Source organism: Athene noctua, chromosome 21 (assembly GCF_965140245.1).
Source record: "Athene noctua chromosome 21, bAthNoc1.hap1.1, whole genome shotgun sequence".
Taxonomy (NCBI): Eukaryota; Metazoa; Chordata; class Aves; order Strigiformes; family Strigidae; genus Athene; species Athene noctua.
In genome coordinates, this window is record NC_134057.1 from 9,342,285 (window position 1) to 9,370,140 (window position 27,856).

The window sequence follows — 27,856 nt, forward strand, 5'->3', positions numbered from 1 at the left end:
AGTACTGCTCAAAATGGCTGCCTGTGGTTTTGTCACAAGAATGTGAGTGCTTCAGGACATGTCTAGGGCAATCATCTTTTGGCATCTTTGGTTATTTCCTTTTCTACCTGCTGTGCTTAATTTCAGAATTTGTGGCTGTTGTGGTGGGGGCAAAAATATTCTTGTGTGGTTCCGGTTTTTATAATTGATATTTAGTTCTGTGAATTATTTTTTTTATTAATCTACCCAGTAGAAAATGTTGGATTTTCAGTTAAGAATTCCTAGCTGAAATACTTTGGCTGTATATTTTGGTATTTCTCAGATACGTTTTTTTTTTTAATAGATATTGAAGGAAATGAAGTTTTTGAGATCATATAGCATCACCATTCCTTCCTGATACAACACCTTTGAACACAACAGCCAGTTTTTAACAGGTTTTTGTGCACTTTGACATAGCTGCAGCCGTTCTTACAGCTTTGAAGAGAGGGAGGCTGTTCATGGCCCTTATTTGGGTGCTGTACACGTGCTGCAGCAAGGGAGGCATCTCTATCAGGGAAAAAGGGAAGAATCACACTGAGATTGTAAGAGGTTCCACAGAGGGGTGATGTGTCTCCATCCTTGAAAGCGAGTTTGCAAGGGAGATGTTTCAGCAAATAATCTGAGCTTTTGTTCTTGTTCTCTGATAGAATGATGAAAATGTGTCGCTCCAGGACATCCCACTCTCGGTTCCATCAAGTCCAGAACCACAAGAACCTGAGTCAACTTTTAAGGTAAATGACACTGATTTACTCTACCTGTTGTTAAACTTGTTTGTGTTTTTTGAACACAAACCAAAAGCTTCTGTGTTGGTATGAAGTAGTTCTGCTTGCTCCTTCTATTTAAATGCAAACCTAGCAAATGTTTATATACTTTATTGTTTCAATTTTGGTAAAATAGAAGGGTTTATTTGACTTTTTAAAATACATACTTACAACTGCTACCACAGTTTAAATAATTAAAATAACTTTGCCTTTTTGGTACTCGTAGCAGTCGTATGGGAATTAACAGCTGTAGAGTAACTTCTTCCAAGAATTTTCTGCCTGCTTGATAAGTGTTAGAATTTGAAAAGACAATTTTTGCTTCGAAATGTAATCATACCATGCTTATTCAATTACTTGCTCTGTTTCATTACCTTTAGTGTTGACTTCAGTTTAAAATATCTTTCACCTAAAGTAAGCTTTCCTGAGATAATGCAGGTATTGCAGATGTAACTTAAAAACCAACGTGAACCCCACAAAGTCAAAGATGAGTTTGGTTTAGAATGGGTGTTAAAGGAAGAAGCAATCACAATGGATATTCCAAAAAGGATCATCTTTATGGTTTCAGACTTCTAACGTTGTACTTTCTACAGGGGTGAGGTTTTATAGCATTACTTGAGGCTTTTACTGTAAAACCAGTATAGAAAGATCACTAATTCTGCACTTACAGGAGGGGAAGAATACTTGCTGTTGATATATTGAAATTAGAAATACTTTGAAAGGGAAGAACACTTACAGTCGTATTTCTGTTTGAAGGTCATCTCTCCAAATCCTGGTTTAAGACGTTTGCCAAAGCTATACATCATCCTTTAGCAACCCTGTTTTCCACACTGTTAACTTCTAGCCTTTTTCTCTTTAATTGTTGTCTGATGTATTTGTTGTGCTTGTCCTTCTACGCTCTTCTCCCTTAGAATCTTAGTGTTAATTCCTAGAGGAAAAATGATTGCTTTTTCACTTAAAAAATTGCTAGGTTTAACTTACACTATGAATTGCCAATTCTTTAATGGATACTTTTGTATGGTTTGAAAAATTTCACAACAGATCTGTCTGGGTGTTGTCCTAAAGCAATAACTAAGAAAATCTTCAGTGAAACTGAAATAGTAGATGTCTGCTACTAAATGGAAGTATGGCCCCTAATTTATGGTCTAGCTATAATGACACATTTATAAAATACATTAAAATAACTTAGTGATGAAAAAGGATTTTAGAAAAAATTTACTCTTGCCCACTTACCATTTTTTTTTTTAGTCTGTGAACTTTGCATAATTATTTTGTCTTCAGTTTTGAATAGGATGTATTCAAATTGGTCATGCTGTTTGCATTCAGTATATGTAGTTATGTTTGTTTCTAAATTCTTTTTGTTTCTATCACTTTGTTAATGATTTTTAAATAGCAGTTTGCTTAACCTCAAGGCTTCAGTATTTTCTGATGTTGGTTAAGGAGAAGTATAGGTAGTGTTTGAATAAGGATGTTCATCTACATGATGTCAGTTGTTTGTATCACAGATGAATTGCTGCATCAAAAATAGAGCTGATTTACTTAGTTATTCTGAAAATTTAGTGAGTCACCTCAACTCAGCCTCTTAAAGAGACTTCTGGTCAAGTTTCTTCACTCTTCAGGTTATATGCCTACAGCCCATCTCACCATGTGAATAAGAGGAGGAAAGCATGTTGCAATGTTACTGCCAGCCCTCCGTGACCATCTGATGTCATACGTCCCATAGATGCATTGATTTAGATCGTGTTACCCTTACAAAAAACCTTGTATTGCTCACTGTTCTGTTGCAGATGGACGATCTCCTGAATGAGATCCAGCAGCTTAAAGATGAACTGAAGAAAAAGGATGAAACAATCAACCAATTAGAGCATCAACTTGTAAGTATAATGCTAAATGTTTAACAAAATCCAAAGTGTGCACTGCGGAGTGTAACTTCAATAGGTAGTTCTTAGGAAGGCTTTAAGAGGGTTAGACATCTGATTTTTCCCTAGACTTTCTTTCTAACAAGGGTAGATTTGGGTTCTGGTTTAGACCTATTGGACTCATGGGGCTGTAAAGATTCCATTAGCAGACTGATTCTACATGTTCCAGTGGGCTTGTAGCTGTACACCTGGGATCTTTTAATTCTGTAGGACAGTCATGGTTTGTATGTGACACACTAAGCAAGGATGTTTATATGACTGAAATATATTTCATTTCCAAAACAAATGTAAAATTCTAAACGCTGTTCAGAAATAACACTGAGCAAAGACAAGGCACTTAAAGCATAAAGTATTTTAAAAATTCTATCATTCTGCTTGAAGTTTGTTGTTTTTTTCCTCCTTTTCGTTTTCCCTACTGTCTTTGATAAAGAATTCCACCATAGAATTTAAAGATGAGCAAGGTAATATTCAAAGTTGATTTTTTTTTTTAAGGAAACAAAACAAAGCATGCTGAATAGTAAGATTAGATTAAATAAAAGTTATGGGAGCACTTCCATCATAAGTCAGGTTCAGGCAGACAAGAGTCCTTAAGCAAAAGTAACGTGTAACTTTTTGCTTTTTCCTCTTGTTCTAACTTAACTTTGGATTTTGCCGTGCATAGCTCTGCATTTAGTTCTGGGGAACATGCCTGCTGTGTCAGTTCTTGTAAAATAGTGCCATGTTTTCAAGCCATGGCAAGATCTTAAAGGTGGGGGAGATGAGATGCCAAGAGGTGCGCACCGTATGTATTTATTACGGCTGGAGACAGTCTTGTGTGACTAATCTCTAATTAAATGTTTAACGTGTGCTTTTGTACATACATGCACTGAAAACAGATCTGTGGTCTTCAGTCTCTCCCTTGTCTAGCATGTGATCGTTCCCTCTGAAACAAAAATGAAAGGTTAAGATTTGACTTTCTGTTCTGCTGCTTGAACAGAATTCCAGATCACGGGATGTCTTGTCTGTCAGTACTCTGCAATACGTGTTGATTATTTCAGTATGCTTAGTCTCACTCTTACCATCAGCCTTCAAAGATTTCATCAAGAAAATCTCCTTTCCTGCTAGTTTTGTATACCTAATTACTACAGTAACTGAAAACTTCGGTGCAGCTAAGGAACTCTGCCATAAAGATGGGTAAAACTTAGATCTGTAATTCCTGAAAGGTGACTTAAATAATGTGGTGCTTCAGAAATGTAAGTGAATCAAAAATCCTTTCCAGAAGTCAACGTTTATTCTAGATTTATAAATATACATTGGGAAAAAGATGTGGTTGCACAGCACTGCAAACACTGGTTTCTACAGTTTATTCATATTGTGCTTGTGCTGTGAAGTGATGGATAATATTTGAACACTGGACCTTGACTGTGCTTTTCAAGAGGCTTAGTTAGTCCTTTTCTAACAAATTCTCCTTTCTTTCTCTCTTTTTGGTGGTGATCAAGGCCACTAGATGTAACTGCCAGAAAGACAGTCAAAAACCTACAGGGGCAACGTGCGCATATGCTGATAAATTTACACAAACCTCCTGGAGGAGGAGTTCTGTGAGTAAAATGTGCCATGCCTTCTCAAGTTATGGCTTCCTGCATTTCATTTCCCAGTTCTATTACTTTTGCTGTCACACAAGTTAGCCTTGTTCAAGAGATTCTGTGCTGTGAGTGGTATGCTTCCTGCTGTGCATCATTGCATTCTTTTGCAACCCTTTTATTTAAACATGTATGACAAACATTTCTTTTAAAATAAGTAATTAAACTTTATAAGTCTCCTCTTAAAATAATCACCCTTCGCACTATTTAAGTGACAGTCACTCCAAGCTGTATATCTAACACATGAAATATCTTCCTATATCCTGACTTTAAAGACACAGGTATCTGGACTTGGTTATTTTCCTATTTGTTGAGGAAAAGCAACAGTGTATTTTAAGTTTCAGTCCATAAATGTAAAACAGAAGTTAATATTTATTTATTTTTAAAAATTAATTTTATCCTTGATTTGAGTAACTTGTCATTCAGACACTTACTGAGTGAAAATCACTTTGACAAAGGACATCTTCATTCACATATATTATTGCGTGGATCACATTGTCCATTATATAAACTTACATTCTTCATAGAACACTAATAGAATACTTAAGATGGAGGGAGAACAACGTATTTGATGTTATATAATAATAAGGAATTACATTTGAATGATAAACAAGATTTTTGTCAGTCACCAGGAAATAGTCTTTTGATCCTGAAGCTACTGCTTTAGCTAGAGAATAAAAGATTTCTTTGAAAAGTTAAAAATGGATTAGATTTTTTTGTTTCTATTTTTACTCTGCCTTGAGTTATTTGATGTAAGATTGTAGTAAAGATAGATCAACTGTCCTTCTCAAGGATAAATCCTGCTATCCTTCTCAAATTCCTGTTTTCATTCAAATTCCTCTTTTCACAGAATTATAGCATGGTTTGGGTTGGAAGGGACCTTAAAGATCATCTGGTTCCAACCCCCCTGCCCTGGGCAGGGACACCTTCCACTAGTCCAGGTTGCTCAAAGCCCCGTCCAGCTCGGTTTTATCTTCTAAATATATAGTGCTAGGGTAGTAATCCCACCATGCTGTATGTTCACCAGCTGCTACCTTCATCTTGTAGAGACCGTGCTTTCCAACTGTCTTCTGTCTGGTAAGAACCCAGTGGAAAAAGTTCATAACCTTAAGTAGCTTTCAGTTTCCTCCAGTACCTCTGTTCCAGAATGTACGTGTAATGTCTTTGTTTACCCAGTACACTTTTATTTTCCTGTTACTTTGGAGCTTTTGATCTCTTGTGTATGGTTTCTTTTTCCCACGTTTTAATTTCATATGTGATGTTCATTTGATGTTTTTCTGTGTCGATACTATTACTAGGTTAGTGGCTATTGTTGCTTCCATGTTCCTTTTTTTCCTATCTCATTTTCTACATAAATTCAGAAACAGATTAGTAACTGTTGAAAGTTAGTTGCTAATGACAGAAGCTTTAGTTCGAGCAACTGTGGCATTAATTGATAAGGCAAAGATGTTGGAGAAGATGGGAAATGTGAGTTGATATCTCCAGTGGACGGAGTCATTTAGCTCAACTGTCTGTTTGCATCAGGTCAGTCGGTATATTTCTTTTAAGAAGAAATTTTAATATTCAGTATCGGTGAATACTTAAAAGAATATACAATCGGTATATTTCTTTTAAGAAGAAATTTTAATATGCAGTATTATTACTGAATACTTTTATTCAGTAAAAGACACTTTTATCACAAAGGAGTTCAGGTTAAGGGAGTTTATCTTTTTTAAAAACAAAACAACAACAACAAAACAAGAAAAAAAGACAGAAAAAAGACCTCTACTGTATTCATGGTTGGGTGTGTGTATGTGTGGATAAATGTATACATATGTGTATGATACACAGGCGTATCATACTTAGATGCACGTTGATAAACATCTCAGTATTTTTATCTACATGTAAAATGTCTTATGAAAGTTGATAAAGAAATTAAGAAAATTCATCAAGTATTGACAAATTTTTGATATACTGCTTTTCAGGTGCTTTTTTCTTTTGGTAAATGATGGCTGAAAAGTTTTTAGTGGAATGTGTGAGGTTTGGGGTTTTTTATGTCTTCTCACTTGCATATTTGTAAGCTATAGACTTTCTGTAAGCAAACACAAATTGATAGGAACTCCTTAACGTGGCATTTCTTAAAGGAAAACGATAGTGTTGCTGTTGTAGCCAAGTTTCAGTTCTAATGATCAGACCTCAACTTTCTGCTTTAATAGTTCCACTGCTAACGTGCATTTGTATGCTTCCTTGCATGGCTTAATAGAAATAAAAATGTAGAAAAACCTTGGCATGAAATCATTGTTGGATTGGAACCCAGTGACACAAAATGTCTCTTCCAATAGAGAGACAATTACTATTTTCTTGAGGTAGGAATACAATAAATGGAAGCAGCAAGAGCGAAATGTATTCTCACTAAAAAAAAAAAAGTCTTAAAGTAATTGTTTTGTTTTATTACCATTCCTGTTTAGTTTAATATAATGGTCTTGAACTGAGTGTGCAGACTGGGAGAAATCAGGTTTATTGGTTCTAAACGTGGTGTGAACCATGAAATGTAGTTAATGTTTATGAAATTATGAAGTTTTTATATAGACTACATTTTTAAAAAAATATAATTAAAGTCTTGGCAATGAGAGAATAGTTCCTTTGAGGCATATAAGCTTTTTCTTCAAGCTTGGTAATAGTTATCAAACTTGATGACTACTTAACTATTTTTTTCCTATAAGTGTTGACCTGCCAGTCACATTAAATGATGGTGAATATCAGGAAGTTACTTTAGTTTGGTTATCATAACTTTCAAGATTATTCTGAGAGTTGACAAGTTCTAGCAGAACGGATAATTTCTGTTGATTCCTGAAGTATAAACAATGGTCTAAGAACACACAGTAATTTACTGTTCACGAAATACTTTCAAAGATCCCAGAAATGTGCTTAACAAACATTGTTCATGTAGTGTTTCGTAAAGAATAGGTGTTAGAATAAACTAGAAAACCGTGAAAGTGAAAATCAGCTATTAAAAGATTTCAGTTAGGAATTTAAGACCATACGAATTGCAGCAATTTATTGCAGTTCTACTGTCTGAAATAGCAAATATTTCTGATCACTTCATGGTTCTCCCAGTAAACAGACAAGTGAGTATCATCAAACGTAGTCTTTTTAAGAAGGCATATTCTAATCTTTATTACCAGGTATTTGTAGAAAATGGCCCATACTGATGTGATACACTTGTCTGAGGTTATTCTCTTTAGGGACTGCAGTTTTTGAAAGTACTTTTAGGGTTTTTTCCTATTTAAAGGTAAATATGTACATAAATGGAAGATATATAACTTCAGGTTAATCCTCAGAACTTCACGTAATAAAACATAGTGGCTGAAATGTTTTGAAAATTGGACCTATTAAGTATGAGTAGGTAGCTACCTACTGCCTAGCTACTGTCTGTTACATGGCATTTCTTGTAAGCAGTGTTCTGACAGTATGCTCAAAACTCTGGTGGTTTCTGCCTGTTTGTATAGACTTAGAGATACGCTATTTTTGGTTAGTCATCCTCAGGATAAAAGCTTGTATCACTGTTCACCTACAGGCTAGACCATGGTGTCTCTAGAAGGATTGCTTATAGATCTCTTACACGGAACTTGCTTCCAGGTAATTTATAACTTAACTATCATGGAAAAAAAAAAAAAACAACCTACAAAGCCCAAACCTGGAACATATTGAACATAAACATGGAAGAAATTAATGTCGATGGACAGAATTTACAAAGAAGAAAAAAATGTGAGCATCCATTGCCACAGTTGTTCTGCAGGCTTTGCAGCGTTGCTTCTGCACTACTACATATTGATATTATTTTTAAGATTTTGAGGGTAGAGGGGTTAGATGTCAAGTTTATGTTGACAAATTATTTGGCTTCTTGAAGTGGGAAAGGTTCTTTGCAGATGCTGAGAAGTAAAAGACAAAACAAGCAAGCCGCAAAGCCCTGAATTTGTTCGAAGCTGTCTGTAAAAGCTTCTGACCCCTGAGGTCTGCTTCCTTAGGATCACACACCTCCTCTTAGTTCCCATCCGCTCTCCCATGCCATGCAGCAATAGGTAGTGTACAGTAAAACCTGATTTTTCTCCTTGGGATCGGAGCAGTACGCAGTGAGGAGAATAAGCTTTGCTTCCTGAATGTGTATACAAGCTCACGCTTGTCCCTGGTGAAAGGACAACAAAGCCCCCCTCAGTTTGCATGGGAGCTTGTATGGTTTTGTTCTTCGCTACATCTCTTTTCTACTTCTGCACTGACATATTCTTTGCCTTGCATTTCAGTCTTGTTCCAGTTTGTCATTCCAAAGCCTCTCACGTCAACCGTTTTGATGAACCTTTGTAATACTTAGGCTGTCTCTGTGTACTGTTGTCTGTCTCGGTTTTAGTATTTCCTTCCACCTTAACCTTTGAACTTCCTAGATGCTTTGACTCTGCAACCATGAATTTAAAGTTGCAGGTGTTGAAGCCTAGTCACTATGTCAGTGTTCGTCTTCACCTTCAGCCTAGGTTTCTGTTGTTGCCCAGTGCTCTGCTGTTGGCTTGCTGATCCGTTACAACATACATTCTTGGTGAGACAGAACCATCTGAACTAACTAACTAAATAAATAGTCACGCTGTGCACGTTTCTTGAACTTTTACAGTGCAAGACAGTGTCTAGCATGTAGGCACATACACAGAAGAAAGGTCCTTTAAACTTTTCACACGCAATTTTTGTTGGTTTAGTGTAAACCAGCACATCAGACTGTTTTGACTTGGGTTGTTTTTTTGACAAGAATACTTCCAAAAGGACTGTTGCATGTCAGAACTGCGCATTCATCATCTCTCAGGGTGCTAGGCCAGCAAGAGGAGATTGCTGCAAAGACGTTTTGTTTGCATTGATACCTGAAGTATGTCGTTCTAGGTTTGCTCATGACGTTGAGCTCTGAGTTTGTATGAGACAACTGGCAAATGCTAGGTGAGATGCAGCAAAAATCGTCTTTTCCTGTAAGTGTTCAAAGTCTCCAGCTGTATGGATAAAAGTGGATTTTTCCTCTATTTGTGTTTCTGCAGCAGAAAAGAATTTTTAAACCAGTAGCAGCTTTGGTTATCTGTATATCCTTGGGAAAATAGCCAAAATACTTGGCTGTTGACCCAAAATTACTGTGCAGCAATAGCTTAAAAATATTTCTCATGTCCTTTTCTGGCAGAAGCAATTGCTTTTGTTCATGTGATTGCTTGTTCTAAGGTTGAGGTCTCTTCATAGCAATGGGAAACTCTGGCCTTGATATCTTCATAGTAGCCTTTAAAAAAACTCAACCAACCAACCAACCAGGTTTTCCAGTGCAGTTAGGGTCAGAACTTCATAAAGCCTTTAGCAGCGGTTGTGCGGTTCATCAGGATCTCCAAAGAACATTCATCATTTTCTTCTAGTTTGTAGGCTGCTTTATTTCAGCTGCTGTTATTTTTCCACTCCTGAGCCTCCTGTTTTGCCTGACGTTTAAAATTTTGAATCGCTTCTCTTTTGGGATCCTTTTGCTATTTCATAATTCCGGTATCAGGGAAACGAGAGAAATAGGATTTAAGTTTAGTGGCTGGATGCACAATAACGGCTGGGGGGAGGAGCTGTTCTGACTGCTGTCGAACGTTAAAGTGCAAGTGGAAAGACTTGCATCAGACTAGGCTTCAGACCCCAGAAGAACCCCGTCAAATGTATTTTGTTTATTTATAGAAGCTGAGGTAAGTCACGTTCTCATCTTTCAATTCTAGAATTGTTTGCCTATGTGTTTAATAGACTTTTTAATAAACATAAAAGAAATTGTGGTTCAGGTTTTACTTCTTCCCTATATTTAGTAGGAAACTACCACATTTTTCTTTGTGTTTTGAAGAGGTACCATCATCTGAGGAGGTGTGCTTATTAGTGTGTGTTTCTTTTTTCCTGTTTTTTGGATTTCTTGGGAACCTGAGCACACATGTGACTAATAGGAGGGGGTGGATGTGAGTTGTTTAAAGGAGAAAGCTTTGTAAATTTGCTGGAATTTTGTAAAATACTATTAAAAGAAGAGTCATCTTTTCATGAGCTGGGCTTATTTTCAATACTTATCTCTTAAATTCTATATCTACGGGATTGCTACAACCATTATAATCTGTAAAATCAGTGTAAGTCATAACACCCATCTTCATAAATTCCCAGGGCTGTATTTCCTGGTCCTTGGTTCAATTCATGTTGATTTTAATTACCTTACTTGATGTACAGCTAAACAATGCTTGTTACAATTTTTTTTTTTTTACAAATAAGAAATCTGGCATTTATTTGACGTTTGCCTCTATGGAGCAGTGTAAACTCTGAAGACTGCTGCCAGCGGAAGAGCTATTTCTTCTGCTTCTCAGACGATAGGATGTTCTCCAGCGTTTGGGAGGATTGAGCCATGCCTGGAGAGCAGTTCCACTTAGCAGGCAAAACACTGAAGGAAGTTACTGGCGCTTTCAGAGTAATGATTAAATACCATGAAGAATTATTGAGAAGACTCTGCTTAGTGCTGTGCTTTGAAGTGCTAATATGGATGCCTAAAAATTACTGGAATGTATCAAGGACATCTAAATATTTCTTTGCTTTTACAAAAGTATCATAAGTGTTATTTAGCTCAGCTGGTTTGTACTTAATCTTTTTAGAGAGAGGAAATAAAATTTTCACCTCCTTTCTTAATGCATTGATTTCAAAGAAGTCTGGAAAAAGCCCATTGCCAACTCAAAAGTCTCTGCAAGATGAGACTTATGCCTGACAATACTGTGCTATTTCCTAACTGGAGATTCAGTTACGTTTAGAGAATGGAAATAATTTGTTGCTGTTGTTCCACCACCCTGATGCAATCTAGTATAAAATGTGAACAAGCCTGAAAAATGAAGTGTTCTCATGTACAGCGCTGTGAAAATCCAAAGCTTTTGTTAATGTCTCATCAAGCATTGATTGATTCATCTTGTTCCCAGGAATATTTCTGTATTTAATGCCTACTCGGCTGATGCAACATATATTAATTTGTCATATTGTTTGACTGAAGCTAGTACTCTTGTTCTTTCATGCAGCAGTCTAAAAATTATGTTGATGTAAATGGCTACTGATGGAGGACTGTAAGAACGCGTTAGGTAATCAATATCTCTATCTAGAGATAATCAGATTAAAGAATTTGTTTCCATTTTTCTTTGGGTTTTTCTCCAGTAATTGTTTTATCTCCACTTCTGAAGAAGAATAAAGAAGTCTTGTCAGATTTTTTTTTTTTTATTTCCTTCTCTAGTTTAAGAGTGTTCTGGCTAGCAAATTCTAAGGCTTGTTTAAATAAATATTAAGTTACGTCTTGGCATGTAGATTAGGCTATCTGGAAGGTCAGGGAAGTTTTAAAATGCTGTTAGTATAAATAAAAGCAGAACATATTTTTCTAGGAATAATACCGTGTTTAACATTCTTTTATAAGGAGCATGGAAATAAAATGCTACTTTATTGTTTCTCCATCCGTGGCAGGATGATCTGTAGCAGCCAGCAGAGAAGTTAGAGTGAGTGGCAATCTGTGTTCATGTTTTCTTTGATGCAGATATTCATTCAGATATTTTATGCCTGCTGTCTGACAAAGTAGCTACAACTGGTTGCTGTTGATACCTGCTGGTTACTGGTAGCCAGGAGGCAATGGCAGACTTTGTTGTCAGCACCAGTATTCCAGAACTCAGGAAAACAGAAGTTTTCATTGCTAAATAGTGGCAGGGTTGTAAAGACATAAACCTGTCTTGCTGGAATAGGAAATCAAGATGATGTGATTTAAGGGGTTGGGCAGTTCCAGCTTGGATAGTTTTCTTTTAAAGGTAAGGGTATGGAGAAAATGATAGAACGCATAAAATTGTTTTGAACATGCAGCAACCGCAGTGTGTCGGTTCCGTGGTGATCTGAAACATTTGACATGGCATCAATGTGTGCAGGTCTCTGGTCCTGTAATGAAAGGATAATAAATAAGTAAATAATAAATAAATAAAGCTTTATTTATAATAATAAATAAAGCTCCAAGAGCAAAGTGCAAGGAAAAGAGTTTTATGTCACCTCTCCTGTTTCACATTCAGTAACACTATCAAAAAATGAGTGACGTGGACTCTAAAGCACCAGGATTTACTACAAAATCTTGTTGGTTTTTTTTTTCCTCCGCATTAGAAATTTTTTGTTGTAAACTCAAGCTGACTGGTTTTCCAGTAGGTTAGTGTTAAGCAACTTACTGCTTGGTGAGGCATTTTAAAAACATTTTTGGAATCTGTAAAAATACAACTTTTAGCATGTATTTTTAACGTGAAAAGCTCAGCTCCTATACTTTTCCCTTAGAAACATCTTTAACAGAAATGTGTGCATATGTATTGAATAAAAATAGAGGTATTTTGAAAGATTGCTGACTAGTTTAGGGCACCGTAATGTTGTTTTTCCTCTGTGCTTTATAGCAGCATGTAGCATTTGCTTTTTACTAAGTAGAACAACTGGGAAATATAATACCTTTCTGGGGAAAAAAAGAAAAAAGAATGGTGTGGCTTTTTTGGTGTCTTGTTGTTTTTTTTTTTTCTTTTTTTTTTCCCTGTTCTCTTTTTTTATTATACTTCTCCCCCTCTCTCTTTCTGCACAGGGTGGGTATTCTGCTCCCTCCTTCTCTCCCTGGCAGGGCTCATTCCAGGGCATCCCTCGGACTGTTCCACCGCACCGCAGACAGAGTGAGTCTGTACCTCTCACTCATCTCCCTCACCGTGTTCCAGTAGAAGCTTCCCCTTTGCACGCACTGTTCATCTCGTAGTATCCTCCTTTCTCAGGCAGATTTACAGGCATACACAATAGTCTGTGGCTAACCAAAATGCTTCCTTCAGCCAGCGTATAAGCAGCTACAACTTACAGCTTTATAACAGTTATTAAACGCTGATTTACTTCAGCAGTTCTTCAGGCAAACCTGAGCAGGCCCTTGTTTCCAGTCTTGTCTTAACATAAATCTTGCTTGCTGCATTTTCCCTTTCTTTTTCATGGCTGTGATATACTATCCTGTTCATGTGTGTGTTCTGTTTGCTCCTAAGTCTGCACGTGTTCATATGTGGGTGCATTTACATCAATATGTTTTGGATGTACATAAAAGTCTTGGTGAGGAAGTGTCGTTTTCATTGCCTCTCATGAGAAGTTTTCTTAACTTTTCAGAATGGCTTCCCTGAAACTAATATTATTTTTTTTTTTTCTCCTCTTGGTATTTGTTGTAAAAAGGCTTCTAATGCATTGAAGTGGCTGTTGCAAAACTTGCATGATTTATTAACATTCCTTATGTGCTAGCTACAATGTGGGCTGATATCAGATGCATTTGTTCTCTTGGCTTGGATCTGCAAAACAAAAGACAATTGATTTTAAAACTGTTTGCTTACGTAGACATAGAGAAATGGTAAGTCTTATTTTGTGCTTTGGTATTGCATTATAAACAGATAATTGTTCGAAGAAATATAACTGGTTCATAATGCTAAAGTTATATTTTTTAAAAAAAAAAAAGTACTGTAATTTGAGAATTACAGTGTGTTTGACTGCCTAGCAAAGCCCAAGAGTGTATTTGGACAGGAAAAAAAAAGGAAAAAATAAAATTATGGAAACAAAGATTTCCAGGGCTGGTGGAGATCTGAAGAGTAAGCTGCACCTTGAAAAACTAAGCTTACATGTATTTTAGGTTGCAATAATCCGAATTTATTTCCATTACAAGAAAGAAGTATCTTGTCGAATATTTTGTAAATTGTGTTTCAAATACTCTCTTGACGTTTCTGTGACAATGTTCATTTAAACAACTCATTGGGAATGCACAGCCTGTTCCATAGGCTTGTCTCTATGCACTGGAGGGATGTGCTTCACTCTCCTGTGGTGTTTGATGTGGGGCTCTGTGTGTGCGTGTGTGTGATGCACATAGAACCCCTAAAACTGATCATCACATCTTCTGTCTCTGGGTAGAGGGCCAGCAGGAGCACAGTCTGTTTTTGCTGTCCTGTCAGCAGAGAGTCTGAGTTCAGCAGGATCAGGTTTAGCCCTGAGGAAGAGAGAAATGTCATGAGTTTGGGGCTTAGAGATTGGAGAGTCAGAGTGGGAGGGGGGTGTCCGAGCTGCCAGCTCTGCCTCTGGTGTCACGTTGTTCATGTTGACTGTTTAACTGAAGAAGAAAACTTTGTAAGCTCTTACCAGCTCTCTGAGCCCTCACCTCATTCCTCCACTAACGGCAGCAACTTCTTATTCAGGGATTCTGTAGCATAAACTGCCGTTACTAAAGCAGGTTGGATTTTTTTAGTATACATCTTATATTAAATTCTATCAACTACTAGTAAAGGAGATAGATGAAAACTTACCCTTGACTAATTAACTTCAACTGTAATTAACCTATTGCTTAGGAAAATAAAGGCTCCCTATAACTGAGTGTTCCTAGCCTTTTTTTTTTTTTTTTTAAGTCTTAGCTTTAATCAAAAGATACCGAGAATAAAAATACAGTGTAAAATAGGAGGTGTCTTGGACATTTTTACTGACACTTGCAAAATTAATGATTTATTGCTGTGTGAAGAGTCCCATAAAGCAGAGCATTACTGGAATTATCAGTAGCATCCTTCTTTCCTCACGTGACCTCTTCCCTTGGTTCTGTTGGTTTTTGAGCCAGTACAGAATGCCAGATGTGGGGCTTTCAGACAAGGGACGAGCTGGGTGTCACCCCTGAGAACAAGAGAACAGCCTTAACGTCAGTGTTGGTGTTCTTTTGCAATACTACAGAGAAGGTGATGGGAACATGAAGTAGTTTCCATTTTTGTTTGGCTATGTTTTCCCTCTGGAGATCTCGGAATTCAAGCATTTATTTTCTGACGTCCAGATCCTGAACCCAAAATATCATCCGCGCTTGTGAATGCTGCAGGTTTCTTCACTGTGTCGTTGATAGCTGATGGATGTGTAGATCACTTAGATTGAGGGTATAAATCTGTAAACTGTTCGTATTTAGTTGCTTATATACTGTAATATAACTTTACTGCTCCTGTACAGGACAGGTAATATATCCTGGCTACGTAATGTTACAGTACTCTCCAGTGCTTCCAGTTCTTCTCTGTTAGCACCAGCTCCAGTGCTCGTCACCTCCTGCCGAACTTGCCCTGTGAACTAACGTTGCACTTTAACACACTTTAGGGTTGGATGTATGTTCTGCTCTTCTAACAATTAATTTTTAATACTTTCACATTTCTTAACGTCATATTGTTTCAACAGCCTTGGAAACAGTTTAGCATTTTGTATTTCATAAACACTTCCATAACAGTACACGATTTTGGTCATTTTTATGAACAAAATTACCTGGTTTTTATTCCTATAACTGCCATATGTGTCTTGAACTCAACTCTTACGTGGTCCTTTATTTTTCTCTCTCGGCTATGGGATAAAACTCGATGACATAGCAAACTTTTTGATATAATTTAAAACTTCTGCATTTGTGTTCCTGGAGCTTTAATGATGCAGCTCTAGAAACACAGCATTTAGAATACACATTGTCAACGAACCAGTTACCAACTCTTGTGTAATACAAGAATATTATACAACCTTCTCAAGGCTCCTAGCCCCAAGTTGTTCTCTACACAGAAACACTGATGAAAACTGGTTTGTTACTCAAGCGTTGCAGTTGTTCACATCTCTGCTTACTGTGCACTTCATGGAAAAAGTATTTAGACTTTTTGTGTGTAGGCATTACAGATAAAGATAATGTAAGCAATTCTAGCACTTGACGCATAGTTCTTTATCATCAGCAAGAAAGCTGCTGTATGCACATTGACTATAAATCAGGTCCAGGCTTTGATTTTTTTTTTTTCATACATTTTTTTTTAAACAAAGGTATGTTGCTTAACCCTATGAAATGTTTCCAAGCCTTTATTGACCAATTCAGGTTCTTTGTAGGGTGTACAAAGGGTTGGTGTTAGCAGAGCAAAGTTGCTTCAGAATATTATCTTGGAAGTTCTATGGCTCATGGTGAGGGTGACAAATTATTTAAAATGTCCTGGAATCATTACATTACTATCCTTTATATATATTTTTTTGCTTGAGAGTGTTCAGCTATATGAAAAATTCTGTTCTCCCAAGTTGGATAGTTGCTGATTGGACTACAGGAGAAATGTCTCTTGTACACAACAAATGAAGTATTTGTAGACGATGCTTAATTTTGCGTGTGGTCATTTTTGTCTGTTGCACATACCTGTATTTATGGATGAAATACCTGCCTTGATACAGTTATATATTACTTTCAGTAATTTTTAAGACAGTTTTTTTTGGGTTTCTATACAGACTACACAGAAAAAAAAATGTTATACCGTATTACCAATTATTTTACTACCCTCATGCTGTGGTGAATGTGTTTAAAAAAAAAAAAAAAGGATGTTTTTGGGATGTTTTTGATTCATTATTTTAAGTCATACTTCATACTATGGAATCCTATTTTACAGTGTTGAAATATGGGTATAATATAGCTAACTAAGGAAAAAAAAAAAAAAGAAAAAATCCAAAATGAAGGTGTTGGCTAATGCTACAGGTATAAGTTGTGAAATCTTGATGTTCTCCAGAGGTAGAAAATGAAAGGCTACACTGGAAAGCTCTCAGCAAGGCTGTGTCTTCAAATGAAGACCTGTGAAATGACCGCTTATCCTGTGCCAAGACAGTGAGATAAGAGATGTCAAACCTGATCAGAAAATGAAAAACTTACGTGGCAGGGTTTGTGTCCTTCACCTCCACTCCTCCTCTGAAAAGAAACCATGGGAGTTTGGAGTTACTTCAAGCTCAAGTGAGCTGTGCTAGAGAGATGGGTCATTCAACAGTGTGGGCAATATGGTCCAAATATGTAATGCAGTGTATTTTCTGACCTTCTTCATTGTTAGATATCTAACGTATGTGCATGGATGCAAATATTTTTGGTATATACAGTTTGAATCGTACGCAAATTCTAGTTACAGCTTTAAACAATGTTTGAAGTGTAAGAGATTTTCTGTTAAGGCTTTGTTGTAAGAGCAAAGGTATTCTGTGCAGGTCTTGTTATAAACCCTTGTTTCTGGAAGGTGGATTTAACATGGTAATTGCAATTTAAATGGTGAAAAGTTGCAGTTCTGTCATGGCAATTGCTCATTGTTTTGTCTTGGTCCTCTGACATCATTGTCCTTGTCTTTTTCTTGTCTCTGCTTTCCCATTATGCCATTGGCAAGGAGTTGAGAAGTTAGTCCATTACTTCTGTGATAAAGCGTGGTACAGTACAACTTCAGATTTCTTCCCATCTCCTCCTCATGCATTTTCACTGTTTTGTTTGGGTTTTTTTTTTTCCAATGCATGATGCATGTCTATCGGAGATGTGCATGTAGTGGTCGGATTTCTCATTGCTTCACTTCCCTCGTTCCTCAAAATACTGCAGGGAGAAAATGCCTTTATTTCATTCTGCAGAGGTGTTATATAAATAATGGAGATGGGGACTGAGGTTAGAGATGCAGAATAACCAAAACAAAACTGAAGGGAATTTTACAATAGTGATAGTGCAATGAGTATTGCTGTCATGACCACATTGATTTAACTTCTTGATCAATAGAACATACTTGTCTCAGTTTTCCAATACAAAGCTAAGAATGTCTCAGGGGTTTGATAGCCATGTAGTCCTGGTAATCCTCTTTGTGGATATGTTGTCATTTTTCTCTGGATGATGTAACAGCCAGTTTTACCTGAGAGAAATACGAGAAAAATCTCTTAAGCTAACGTGGCAGGGTAACTTTGATTGGTGCATCAACACGTGCAAGTCTCTGATGCTGTTGCTGGTACAGAAAAGTCCGTTTCTTTGTTGTGCAAAAAGGAGCATACGCACAAAGCGTTTTGTCTAACATGCTTTCAATTTGGGGAGAACCAATTTTCTTCAGTTACACTGTGCTCAAAATGCTTTAGAGTCCATCTTAAAGTTTCTTCTATCCCAAAAGAATGCAGGTGTTTGGCCACCTGAATATTTTCCTTGAGACGAACCCAGAAGTCTGTTTTTAGCATGATGACAGTCTACACCAAGTTATGGTCTGTCTCACCCTGAAATACTATCAGAAGTGCACTCAAAGCGATGCAGATGGCAAACTTTTTTTTTAAAAAAAAAGATTTCCGTTAAATAAAATACTATGCCTAGAGGGTGGAATGCTTCTTTATCTTTCTATTCCCCCTTCCTTCTTGTGATGGAATTCACCAAGTACTAGTCCTTCTGCTGGTTGTGGGGGTTTTTTTGACTAATAACATGGTCATAATTTATTAAGCCTTTCCTAACACAAGCAAAACTTGTGTCTAAGACAAAGATGTAGGCTGTGGGTGAAGATAATCCAGTTTTCAGTGTTAGATACCTTGTGAACTGCTACGTTGATATTTTGGAAGTGGTCAGCTTTCAGTGTCATCTTGAATGTTAATGCATATAGCAGTTTGAATAGATTAAAATCGATAATCGTGATAATTGGACAAACGTTGACTAAGTAGAAACACAAAATTAGAAAATAGTACAGTATTTAAAACAACTTAGCAAAGATCATAACAGCTTTAGTGTCCTCATAATTCTGAGCATGTAGCTGTCTCCCACCTTTGAATTGTTAACTTTCTGGATATTAACCTGCGTAGACATTTTTAGGTCATGAAGGATAATGAGGGAGATACATATTTGGCTCCTTTTATATGTAAAAATACAAAATTGTCCAAATGGAAAAGCTCAAATATTGCCTAGTTTTTGTCAAAAGAACTCCAGATAGCGTTATCTAAAAAGCTTGCTGCTTTGCTATATTGCAGGTGGTTTTGTGTTTAACTCAACTTTCCATACAAATGTAGTTTCTTCTGTAATTTACAGATTTTTTTGTTTTGTTTTGTTTTGCTGATCAGCACGATGAGGACTTTTTGATTTAGAGTTAGGATTTGTAGTGCTCGGATATCTATCTGCATTCCTGAAGGCTGGCATTTAGAAACCCTTTCTAAGTGAGGGGAAGTTCTCTGACAATGATTTTTACATACTAGAATTTGATACAGTTCTGTTTGCTATAAATGTACTAATTTTTGACTTCAAGTAGGATTAGGAAATTTGAATTATTTGTTGGAAGCATTTGGGAATTGGGTATGTATTGCTTTGGATTCTGCACTCGTTTTTAGCAGTTTTGTTTTTGCAGGTGAGGTCTCAAATCAATTTTGGCTAACATCTGTCTGTTAGCTCCTAAGCTGGAAGGATAGTAACTTCTGTAACCCATTACATAAACACTGAAAAATGACAAAAATATCTGGAGGATTGATTTTTTTTTTTTTAAAGCTGTAACTCTTACCATATTATTAATTGTGTTTAATACTTCATGTAAGATTACTCAGCTAAGAAGGATTCACAAAGTTAAGCTAGTTTTGGTCACGTAATGAATAACGTTTTGATACTTATTTGACTCCATTTCGAAGGCTTTTTTTTTTCTTTTTTTCCTCCTTCTCCCTTTTTCTAAAATAATCGTATTCAGACTGCTCAACATATTTGCACTTACCTGTCTATCACTTTCTGATGTCACTGGTCCAGCTTAGTTTGCTTTTGTTTACCGGTAGAACTGGTATATTCTAAAGGGAAGAACTGCTAGGAAGTTCTCAATTAGATTGAGAAATCTTGATATTTCTCTCAGTCTTAAATTTTTTTCTTGAGGAGGAATTCTGAGGAATCAGTTTTCAGTAGTAATCCTACCAGGGAAAAGATGAATACCTTAAAGAATCCCTAGATGTGCTGCTGTCCTAGAAATGTTAGAGGACTATGGCATGCACAGCTATCAATACTTTCTTCCTGATGATTCTAAGAGCTAAAAAGACCAGACAAATAATTAGCTTCAATTTGAATTCACAACTTCAACTTAGAGGTTGTCAATAATAAAAGAGTGACCTGAAGTGACATTTTTAGTCAAATCTCTTAAAGAAAAATATTAGTACTTTTTTACTATGACTATTTCATTAGTAAACAAATATTGTAAGCCTGTTTACTATGTACGTGCAATCTATCAGTTGGCAAGAACTCAAGTAGTTTAGGGATGAGACTAGCTTGTAGTAGTTCAGTTCCTCTCCTTTATAAAGAAAATGAGAAAATCATCCAAACCTGAACCTTGCGAAAACTATAGTTTAAGTTTAAATAGGCTTTGCGTTTTGTCGTGACTTGCAGAATTTTTAATATTTCTTCCAAGATCTGTATGCAAGTTGCAGGTCTAGGATGTGTTTGTAAAGCTAGTGTACAGATTCATCTTTAAAGAATTTTACAGGGAAGAGCAAAGAGGAAAATAGAAATGACCCAGATGATGTACTGGCAGTTCTCTCGTATGATACGTGTCTGATTAGAGTGTATTTTCTGTTAAAATGAAAAATCTTCATTAAGTTAATTTTATCCCTTGGTTATCAGTGTAGTGATCTCTAGCTTGATATGTGCTCTGTTCTGCTGCTTCGCTGAAGATTTTCTTTGTCAGTCCATTTGAAATCCATTCAAGATAAAACAATTACTTAAGTCTAGTCAGTAGGATTACAACCTGCCTGCATCACCTTTTCTAACCTCAGTAGGGCGAGGAAAATGCACTGTAGATTCACGTGGTCCATTAAACTCCTTTCCTGCCTGTACAGTATAGAACATTGGTAAGAGGGTTGGGATAGTTAACTTGAGTATGAAGTGATAAAAATTAAAAGATGGATACAGTCGGATAGCTGTTGCATTTGTTTATTAAGCACTTGAATCAGAATTGATCAGTACTTCTGTGCCATTTTTATGCCGTCCTGCAGATTTAGGTGAAACCATCAACCATGCCTTTCTCATGGTTTTTTTTAAGGTAATTGGTTTCTTTTTTTGTCTTTGTGTTGTTGTGTATTTCAGTGCTGGTATAATTTTTTCCACCTAAGTTACAAGTCACATTTGTACACGTCCCATGACCCATCCTGTTTTGCCGAAGTCAAAGTTTTGATTTTTAACAACCAGATATACAGCCGTTATCAAGCATCCAGTCAGCACACCTTGGATTCAGAATGCTACCTGGCCTTTTCTTTGCCTAATATATTATTGTATTCTTCTCTCTTCAACAGCCTCAAGTACTACAGCCTTCCAGCAGCCTTCCCAGTTCCACAGACCTCGCCCAGGGAAAACTAATAAAAATGCCACATATCGAGGCCCACAGTGAATATCCTAAACATGGTCTGCATGAATATAGCAATCATCAAAATCAAAATGCTGCAAATGTCTCTCTCACAAATAGCCTGAATGATGTAAACTCTTTAAGGAGCATACGATTAAACATAAAAGATGAGAATACATCATATTTGGAAAATGTGAAAAATAAAAATACTGAAGGCCCTGCAGAGGTGGCTAGTATTAAAGAAGGTACGTTACCATCTCGATCCTGTGTTCAGATCTCTACACGAGCTGATGCTAGAGAGGTGCAGACTGAATTAGCTGTGAAAAGTCAACCCTCATTCACAAACCAGGCTTCTCGGCCAAAGACTCTCAGAATTGCAAAGCCCCCAAATGCTTTAGTGCCTCCTACAACGGCCGTTCTCGCACGATCTGCAAATCATTCCGCTGCTTCCAAGGAAGGTGAGCTGCTGCCATTAAGTAGTTCAACTCAACTACAGCCAACATCTGGTCAGGATAACCTAAAGGCTAAACAGAATCAGAAAGTGTCTAAACTTCGCCCACCAACTATGTCCTTTGTTAAATCTAAGCAAACGAGCAGTCAGAAAGCCACAGCAGTATCTCCAGAGCCTCAAAACACCTGTCTGAAGACTAACATCCCAAAGCCACTGGTACAGAGAAAAGAAAACGTGCAGACACAGAATGCTGCTGTGCATTCTGCGGATAGTTTGCCCTCTAATCGGTATTCCCGCCTCCCGAAGCCAAAGACACACTGAGAACCTACCTACATCTCGCTGAATGATGCCATACATCAATCTTCTTCCTATGTTTTGACTGCCTTTGAGGCTGCTTTATCTACAGCCTGCAAATCCTGAATAAATATTAAAAATAGCATCTTTCTGTAGTGTTCACATACTCCATCCCGTTATGTTCCGAGCTGTGCAGCTTCTCTTGAGAGTGTTTTATTACAGCGTAGGTTTGTATTTAAAAATCGTGTTGCCCAGTGATCTTAGTAATTAAGCAAATACTGAAGTCTCTGGTGACCAGGAATCCCAGAGTGCTGCACTGTGCATTTCAGGATGGCAGAAATAATTTCTTGCCTCTATTTGAGTTATTAGACAATGAAATTATTATTCATTTTAACTTCTTGGTTCTGAATACCCAGTAGGTTAGAGTGGTGGAAAATTAGGCTTACTAGCAAATGTTTTATTTGCCATAATCCTGACTCTGTATTCCAGAGGCCTATGCAAAATTCCTTGTATTTATCATTCTCTCAAGACTGACATATTTAATGTTATTTAATCTGACGGGTTGGGTGGGTTGTGTTGTTTTGTTTTGCTGTAATCTGAGGTTGCCCTGTTCTTTATTTATCCCGTTTTCACTGTTCACAGACAACAGGCAGATTTCACAGGGTGAAACAAACCTTTTCTCTTAAACATCATCATTTGTTAAAAGATTGTGGTATGTTTTTATTGTGTTGAATAGACACGTTACTGGGTAGAATCTTGAAACGCGAAGGATACTTGTGCAAAACTTTCCAATGCAGGCTTTTATGAATTGGTAAGTAGGGAGCCTGTGGGCATAAGGGGTCCGTAACACCGATGTCGAGGTTGCACAACATGCATTTTAATTCATATTTTTTTTAACTTTTATTGTACTATTTGTATTTATTGATTTGTTTAATATTGAAAGACTCTGAAGTACCCGACTTGAAATTTTGCACAAACTTTTGACCTATGTGTAAGGATTTGAAACTATTTTACAGAATAAAACTTGTATTAAAAAAGGAACTATTTAAAAAAAAAAATAAATTAACCCCACTTATTTGCTTTGAGCAATCCTGTTATCTCCTAATTCAGAGCTGGTACTCTTTAAGAGTTTTTCAGAGATGTTTATTGGTTTTGGGTTTTTTGTAATTTTTTTTTTTTTTTTTTGTAATTTCTGAAGTAGTGCATGATAACTGGGAAGGAGCTTTTTGGGGAAATAAACCAAAAATAATAAATAATTCCTGCTCTCTAGGAGAAGTATTTTTTTCTGAAAGTAGTCTGGAAATATATGCCCATCATGGTGCAACTATGGGACCATGACACATGTGCTGGGAGTTAATTATATGCACATACAGTGAAGCTTTCCAGAAACTTAATGTTATGTCCCATCTCCTGTTCTTCCCTTCTTTCCCATCACTGTCTCTTGGATATTTCCCGTTGGGGTTTTTTTTTTCTGTTCTTGAGGTGGTTTTAAAAATCAGCAGCAGAAGGCTGTTACAGTACCTCTGCTCAAAATCTGTTCCTGAACAGCATTAAAACGGAGCACAGTAGTGGTTTGTTCTAGGCTTTGGCTGTAGGAACTTGGCATATTACAGTATTTTCTTTGAGAGAATTAAAGTGAATAAATATAGACATTTCATAAATAAGTTCAGTAATTAACTTCTCTAATATAAGCCCCTTGACTAGGGGTATCCTGATGGATACCTTAGTTGGATGGGAGAAGGGAAAAAGCGTCACCTGCATTTCTCAGTACGTAATTCATATCCAAGAAAGTTTTTGTCACACTAAATTCTTTTAACTGACAATGAAGTGGAAAAATGAAAAGCTTGGGGGGAAAATGGGCAGGGGCGAGGTTCTATTTCAGAATTGCTTCTCAGTCTGAAATAAGAGACCTGCAGGAATTCCTCTTAACTGGGGTGAAGACAGCCTAAGCAAGAAGTAACAGGGGTGACATTAATTGTTGCAGTTGATGTAGGATCAAAATAACCACAAGATTGCTGTAACAATTATTCTCCAGGAAAAACTCCTCCTTTCCTTGAAAAGCATTGAATTAGATGGCCTTCAGTGTAAGTGTTTACTTTCGAAAATAAAACTGACTTTGTATTCCCCAAAACTAGCTCCTGGCAGCTAACTGTGTTTCTCAGGAGTTTAAAAACTGCTGAGGGAACGATCAGATTCCTGGTTTGTTTTCCGGTCCGTATAGATTTCTATGGAAGGTGGGTTTTTTAAGTTCACCTTCCATGAATAGAAGCTGGTTTTGTTCATGGTTGTATATGATTTTATGTAAAAAGATGACTTTCACTTAATGCTATTGACGGATATTTCACCACGAGTTCTTTTGCTTCATATTCTGGAGGTATCACCAGCTTGATTTAGTGATGTTAAAATTTTTATGTTTACATTTAAAAGTATAGATTATCTATCTGTCTGCACCTTTACTGAAAACTAAGGAATGAAGCAAAGAGATAATCAGGGTTTTCATTAAAAAAAAAAAAAATCATTATTTTTTTTCTAGAAGAACAAAAATATATTTATTGTGGGGTGTTTTTCTGTGTTAATGGAGCAGAAGTAAATTATATTCTTTGTTATAGCATTTCCCCATTTTGTGCTGACGGATTAGTGAGACACTGACCTGGGAACAGCAGGATTCGATCATGGATGAGACAGATGCTAGCCTGAATTTTATTTGTATTCAGCTGCGGACCTCGCATCTCTCTCAAGACAACTACATGTTTTGGCTTTTCAGACTTTACCAGGAAAGGCTCTGTTGCAAGTATAGTAAGTCCAGAGTATGAGCAAAGCCTGTCAGCAGATGGGCAACTGGAAGGAAAGTAGAGAAGTTTGAAGCTTCACTTTAGCGAAGGACAGGGGTCAGGGTGTGATGGACAAGAGGGTGCTGGGTCGGGTTTGTCAGGTGGGGTTAAGTAAGTATTTTCAGGTAACATATCTAATTTATGGAAGGTGCTGATTATATCATTGGTATTGGTGCAGATTATCCTATATATGTAAATTTAAGGATTTGATATCTTCAGGGTTTTGTTTTTTGTTTTTTTTTTTTTAGGTTTCTAAAACTGGTTTATTGCAATTTTTTTGGTTTTGATTTCTCATTCTTTTGTGCAATATTCACAAAAGTATTAAACTACTGTTCAGTATGTGTGTACAGAGGCAATTACGCATTTTAACGAGTGAATAAACACAAAAGAAAAAAACAAAAACCACGCAGAATTGCACTTTAAATGAGCTTTATTGCTTGGAGTTGTGCCTAAAATAATCTAGATGCCTCCTGCTGTGTGTGGCTTTTGTTTGAAACAAATTTCCCTGCTAGTGTTGCTGTTTCCAAGGTATCTTCACATCACTTTCACAGAATCAATATGCACTCTAGCATGTTTAAAAATATTCTTATAGCGTACTGACTTTTTGTTGTGCAATGACTTTTTAATTTAAGCGTGGAATTTTAACACTGAACGATGCAGCCAGATTATTGCCTTCCCCTTCCTACTGCCAGTCAAGGCCAATGGCAGAACGTCCCTAGGACTAGCGTAGCCCTTGAAGAATAACGTGCCCAGCGTATGTTTTTGTTTGAGAAAAGAAGTGCAATATTATCTCTGACACTTTCTCAAAATAATTACAAAGGCCCTGAAAAATCCAAAACAGCACTGAATTTTTCATACAGTTCCAAAAAAAAAAAAAAAAGTGGGTTCCTCAACTTGACATTTCATAGCAGTGAGACTAGACGTAGCAACTAGACTGCATCATAGGTCAGTAAAATCCATTTCATCCTTGATCTGAATGCTGCTTTGTTGTAACAACGCTAGAAACCCGAGAACCATTTGCGTGATTTACTTTGTTTGCATGTCATGACCACATGCACATTCTGAAGCGTCATACTCGTGTAGGTGGCATGTTGGGGGGGGAAGTATTTCTGGGTTTGCACAGCGCATAATCCTCTCGATACGGACGTGGTTCTTGCCGTACAAATAGAAATCTGTTCATGGATTGGGCTTCCGTAGCTATTCCTTATCTCGTTATAGTGGCTTTTTCCGAGCAGAGTGGATTTAATACATGATCCTGGTGGTAGGACTCTGTGCAGTCATCTTACAGCTGTGCTGTCGAGGAGATTGACTGTCGTGGTAAAGCTGCTCACTGCCTACTTAATTGTAAAAGCACCACAATAAAACCAATATAATTCCAGTGTCGGTGAAATCTTAAATTCAATACTAGCTGAAACAAGAGGTACCCTTACTATCTGCTTTATCGTTTTTGTTTTTTAACCCAGGCCGGAGTAAATACTGTATATTGGAATTTGCTTGTAAAGTTGATTAAAAAAAAAAAAATAAACAAACAACCTGTATGTAAAAATTCTTTCCTTAATGTTGCTCTAGTGAATAAAAGTCATAATTCTAATAAGTATCTATTTCTCCTGACTGTTCACTCGTATGTTTACGTCATGGTGCAGTATTATAGGACTGTAGATAGGACATTTTGGGGAAGGGGGTGACTATGCTCATGCTTACAGTGTTTTCTCTTGGAATTGTCTTTCTCCAACAGACCTACAGGTTTTTAGCAAGAGGCTTTTTTATTAAAGAAAAAAAGACATAGAGCTAAACACTTCAATGTATTGTTTCCAGAGGAACGAGTACTTATGTGGCTAGTCTTCAAATGTATATTATTTCACTTACAGTGCCCAGCTGAGAATAGTATTTCATAGCATTTTCTTATATAATTAACTAGTTAGAATTATTATCAGAAGAGATTATGTTGAGAAAGCTATTTCCCCACAGGAGTCCACGTTAATACAATCTGTACATACATGTAAACTTTCATAAATGGCTCTGAATTGTATAACTCTATTTTGCCTGATTTGAATGGTTTATTAGTCTTGAGAGAAAAGGAACTCGGCTCCACTACTTGCATCTGGCTGGTTTCAGTGGATGGAAGTTCAAGTTTGACATTTCAGTCAAAATTTGAGGATTAGTAAAGGGAGAATCCTGTAGTTTGAAGGAAGAACATTTTTTAAATGCTGCAGGCAGACTTGTCATCCTTAAGGTTTTATTTTGAGCTTCAATATGATCTTTAAAGACTTTCATGGGTGAGGGGCAACTCCTGTGTAGGGTTTCGGAGTCCAAACACATTTTTTTAGGTCCCTTCCTCAACTGAGGCCCGAAAATGTAGTTACATACCGTGGATCCTCCTGCCTTGTCCTTCTGCTGGGTGAGTTGCTCTTTGTTACTTGGTGGACATGGGTTACAGGGGGGTCTGATCCTGTCAGTGTGATCAGCTGATGCGATGGCTGTGTAAATAACGTTTCTAAAAGCTGTAATTCACTGCTTTACCTTCCCTGCTGGTCCTATCCAGAGGCCTTGTGGCAGTGCTGAGTTCTGACTGCACTGAGGGCAATGGTCTGACACTGCTTTATTGTCACCGAGCAGAACATGACACGTGAGGGGAAAGTGTTAGGTGATGAGAAACTCTTGCGACCCAGAATCAACACCCTTGGCACCTTTCCTTGCACAGAAATGGTTTATTTTTATGTTTGAATGCAACTGAACTACAAGACTAATATCAAAGCATACGTAACATCACCAGATCTATGCAGTTGCTGTTGTCCCTAGGTTATGAATACTAGCTGCTGCCCCAAATA

The 27,856-nt window shown here is 37.0% G+C and overlaps 1 protein-coding gene across 7 annotated transcripts in view; it reads left to right on the forward strand.

The window, feature by feature from the left end:
• The window catches only part of CCSER2 (coiled-coil serine rich protein 2), a 65,363-nt gene extending 38,738 nt beyond the window's left edge, over window positions 1-26,625 (forward strand). For 2 of the 7 annotated variants that reach the window (XM_074924443.1, XM_074924445.1), the window contains exons 7-12: window positions 666-749; window positions 2,564-2,650; window positions 4,174-4,272; window positions 12,938-13,022; window positions 17,532-17,571; window positions 21,403-21,606. In XM_074924443.1, the coding sequence (XP_074780544.1) occupies window positions 666-749; window positions 2,564-2,650; window positions 4,174-4,272; window positions 12,938-13,022; window positions 17,532-17,571; window positions 21,403-21,466 (459 nt within the window). In that variant the 3' untranslated portion in view covers window positions 21,467-21,606. Of the gene's footprint in view, window positions 1-665; window positions 750-2,563; window positions 2,651-4,173; window positions 4,273-12,937; window positions 13,023-17,531; window positions 17,572-21,402 lie in introns of all 7 variants that reach the window. The other 5 variants (XM_074924444.1, XM_074924446.1, XM_074924440.1 and 2 more) reach the window with 3 other exon arrangements.
• Window positions 26,626-27,856: the final 1,231 nt, after the last annotated feature.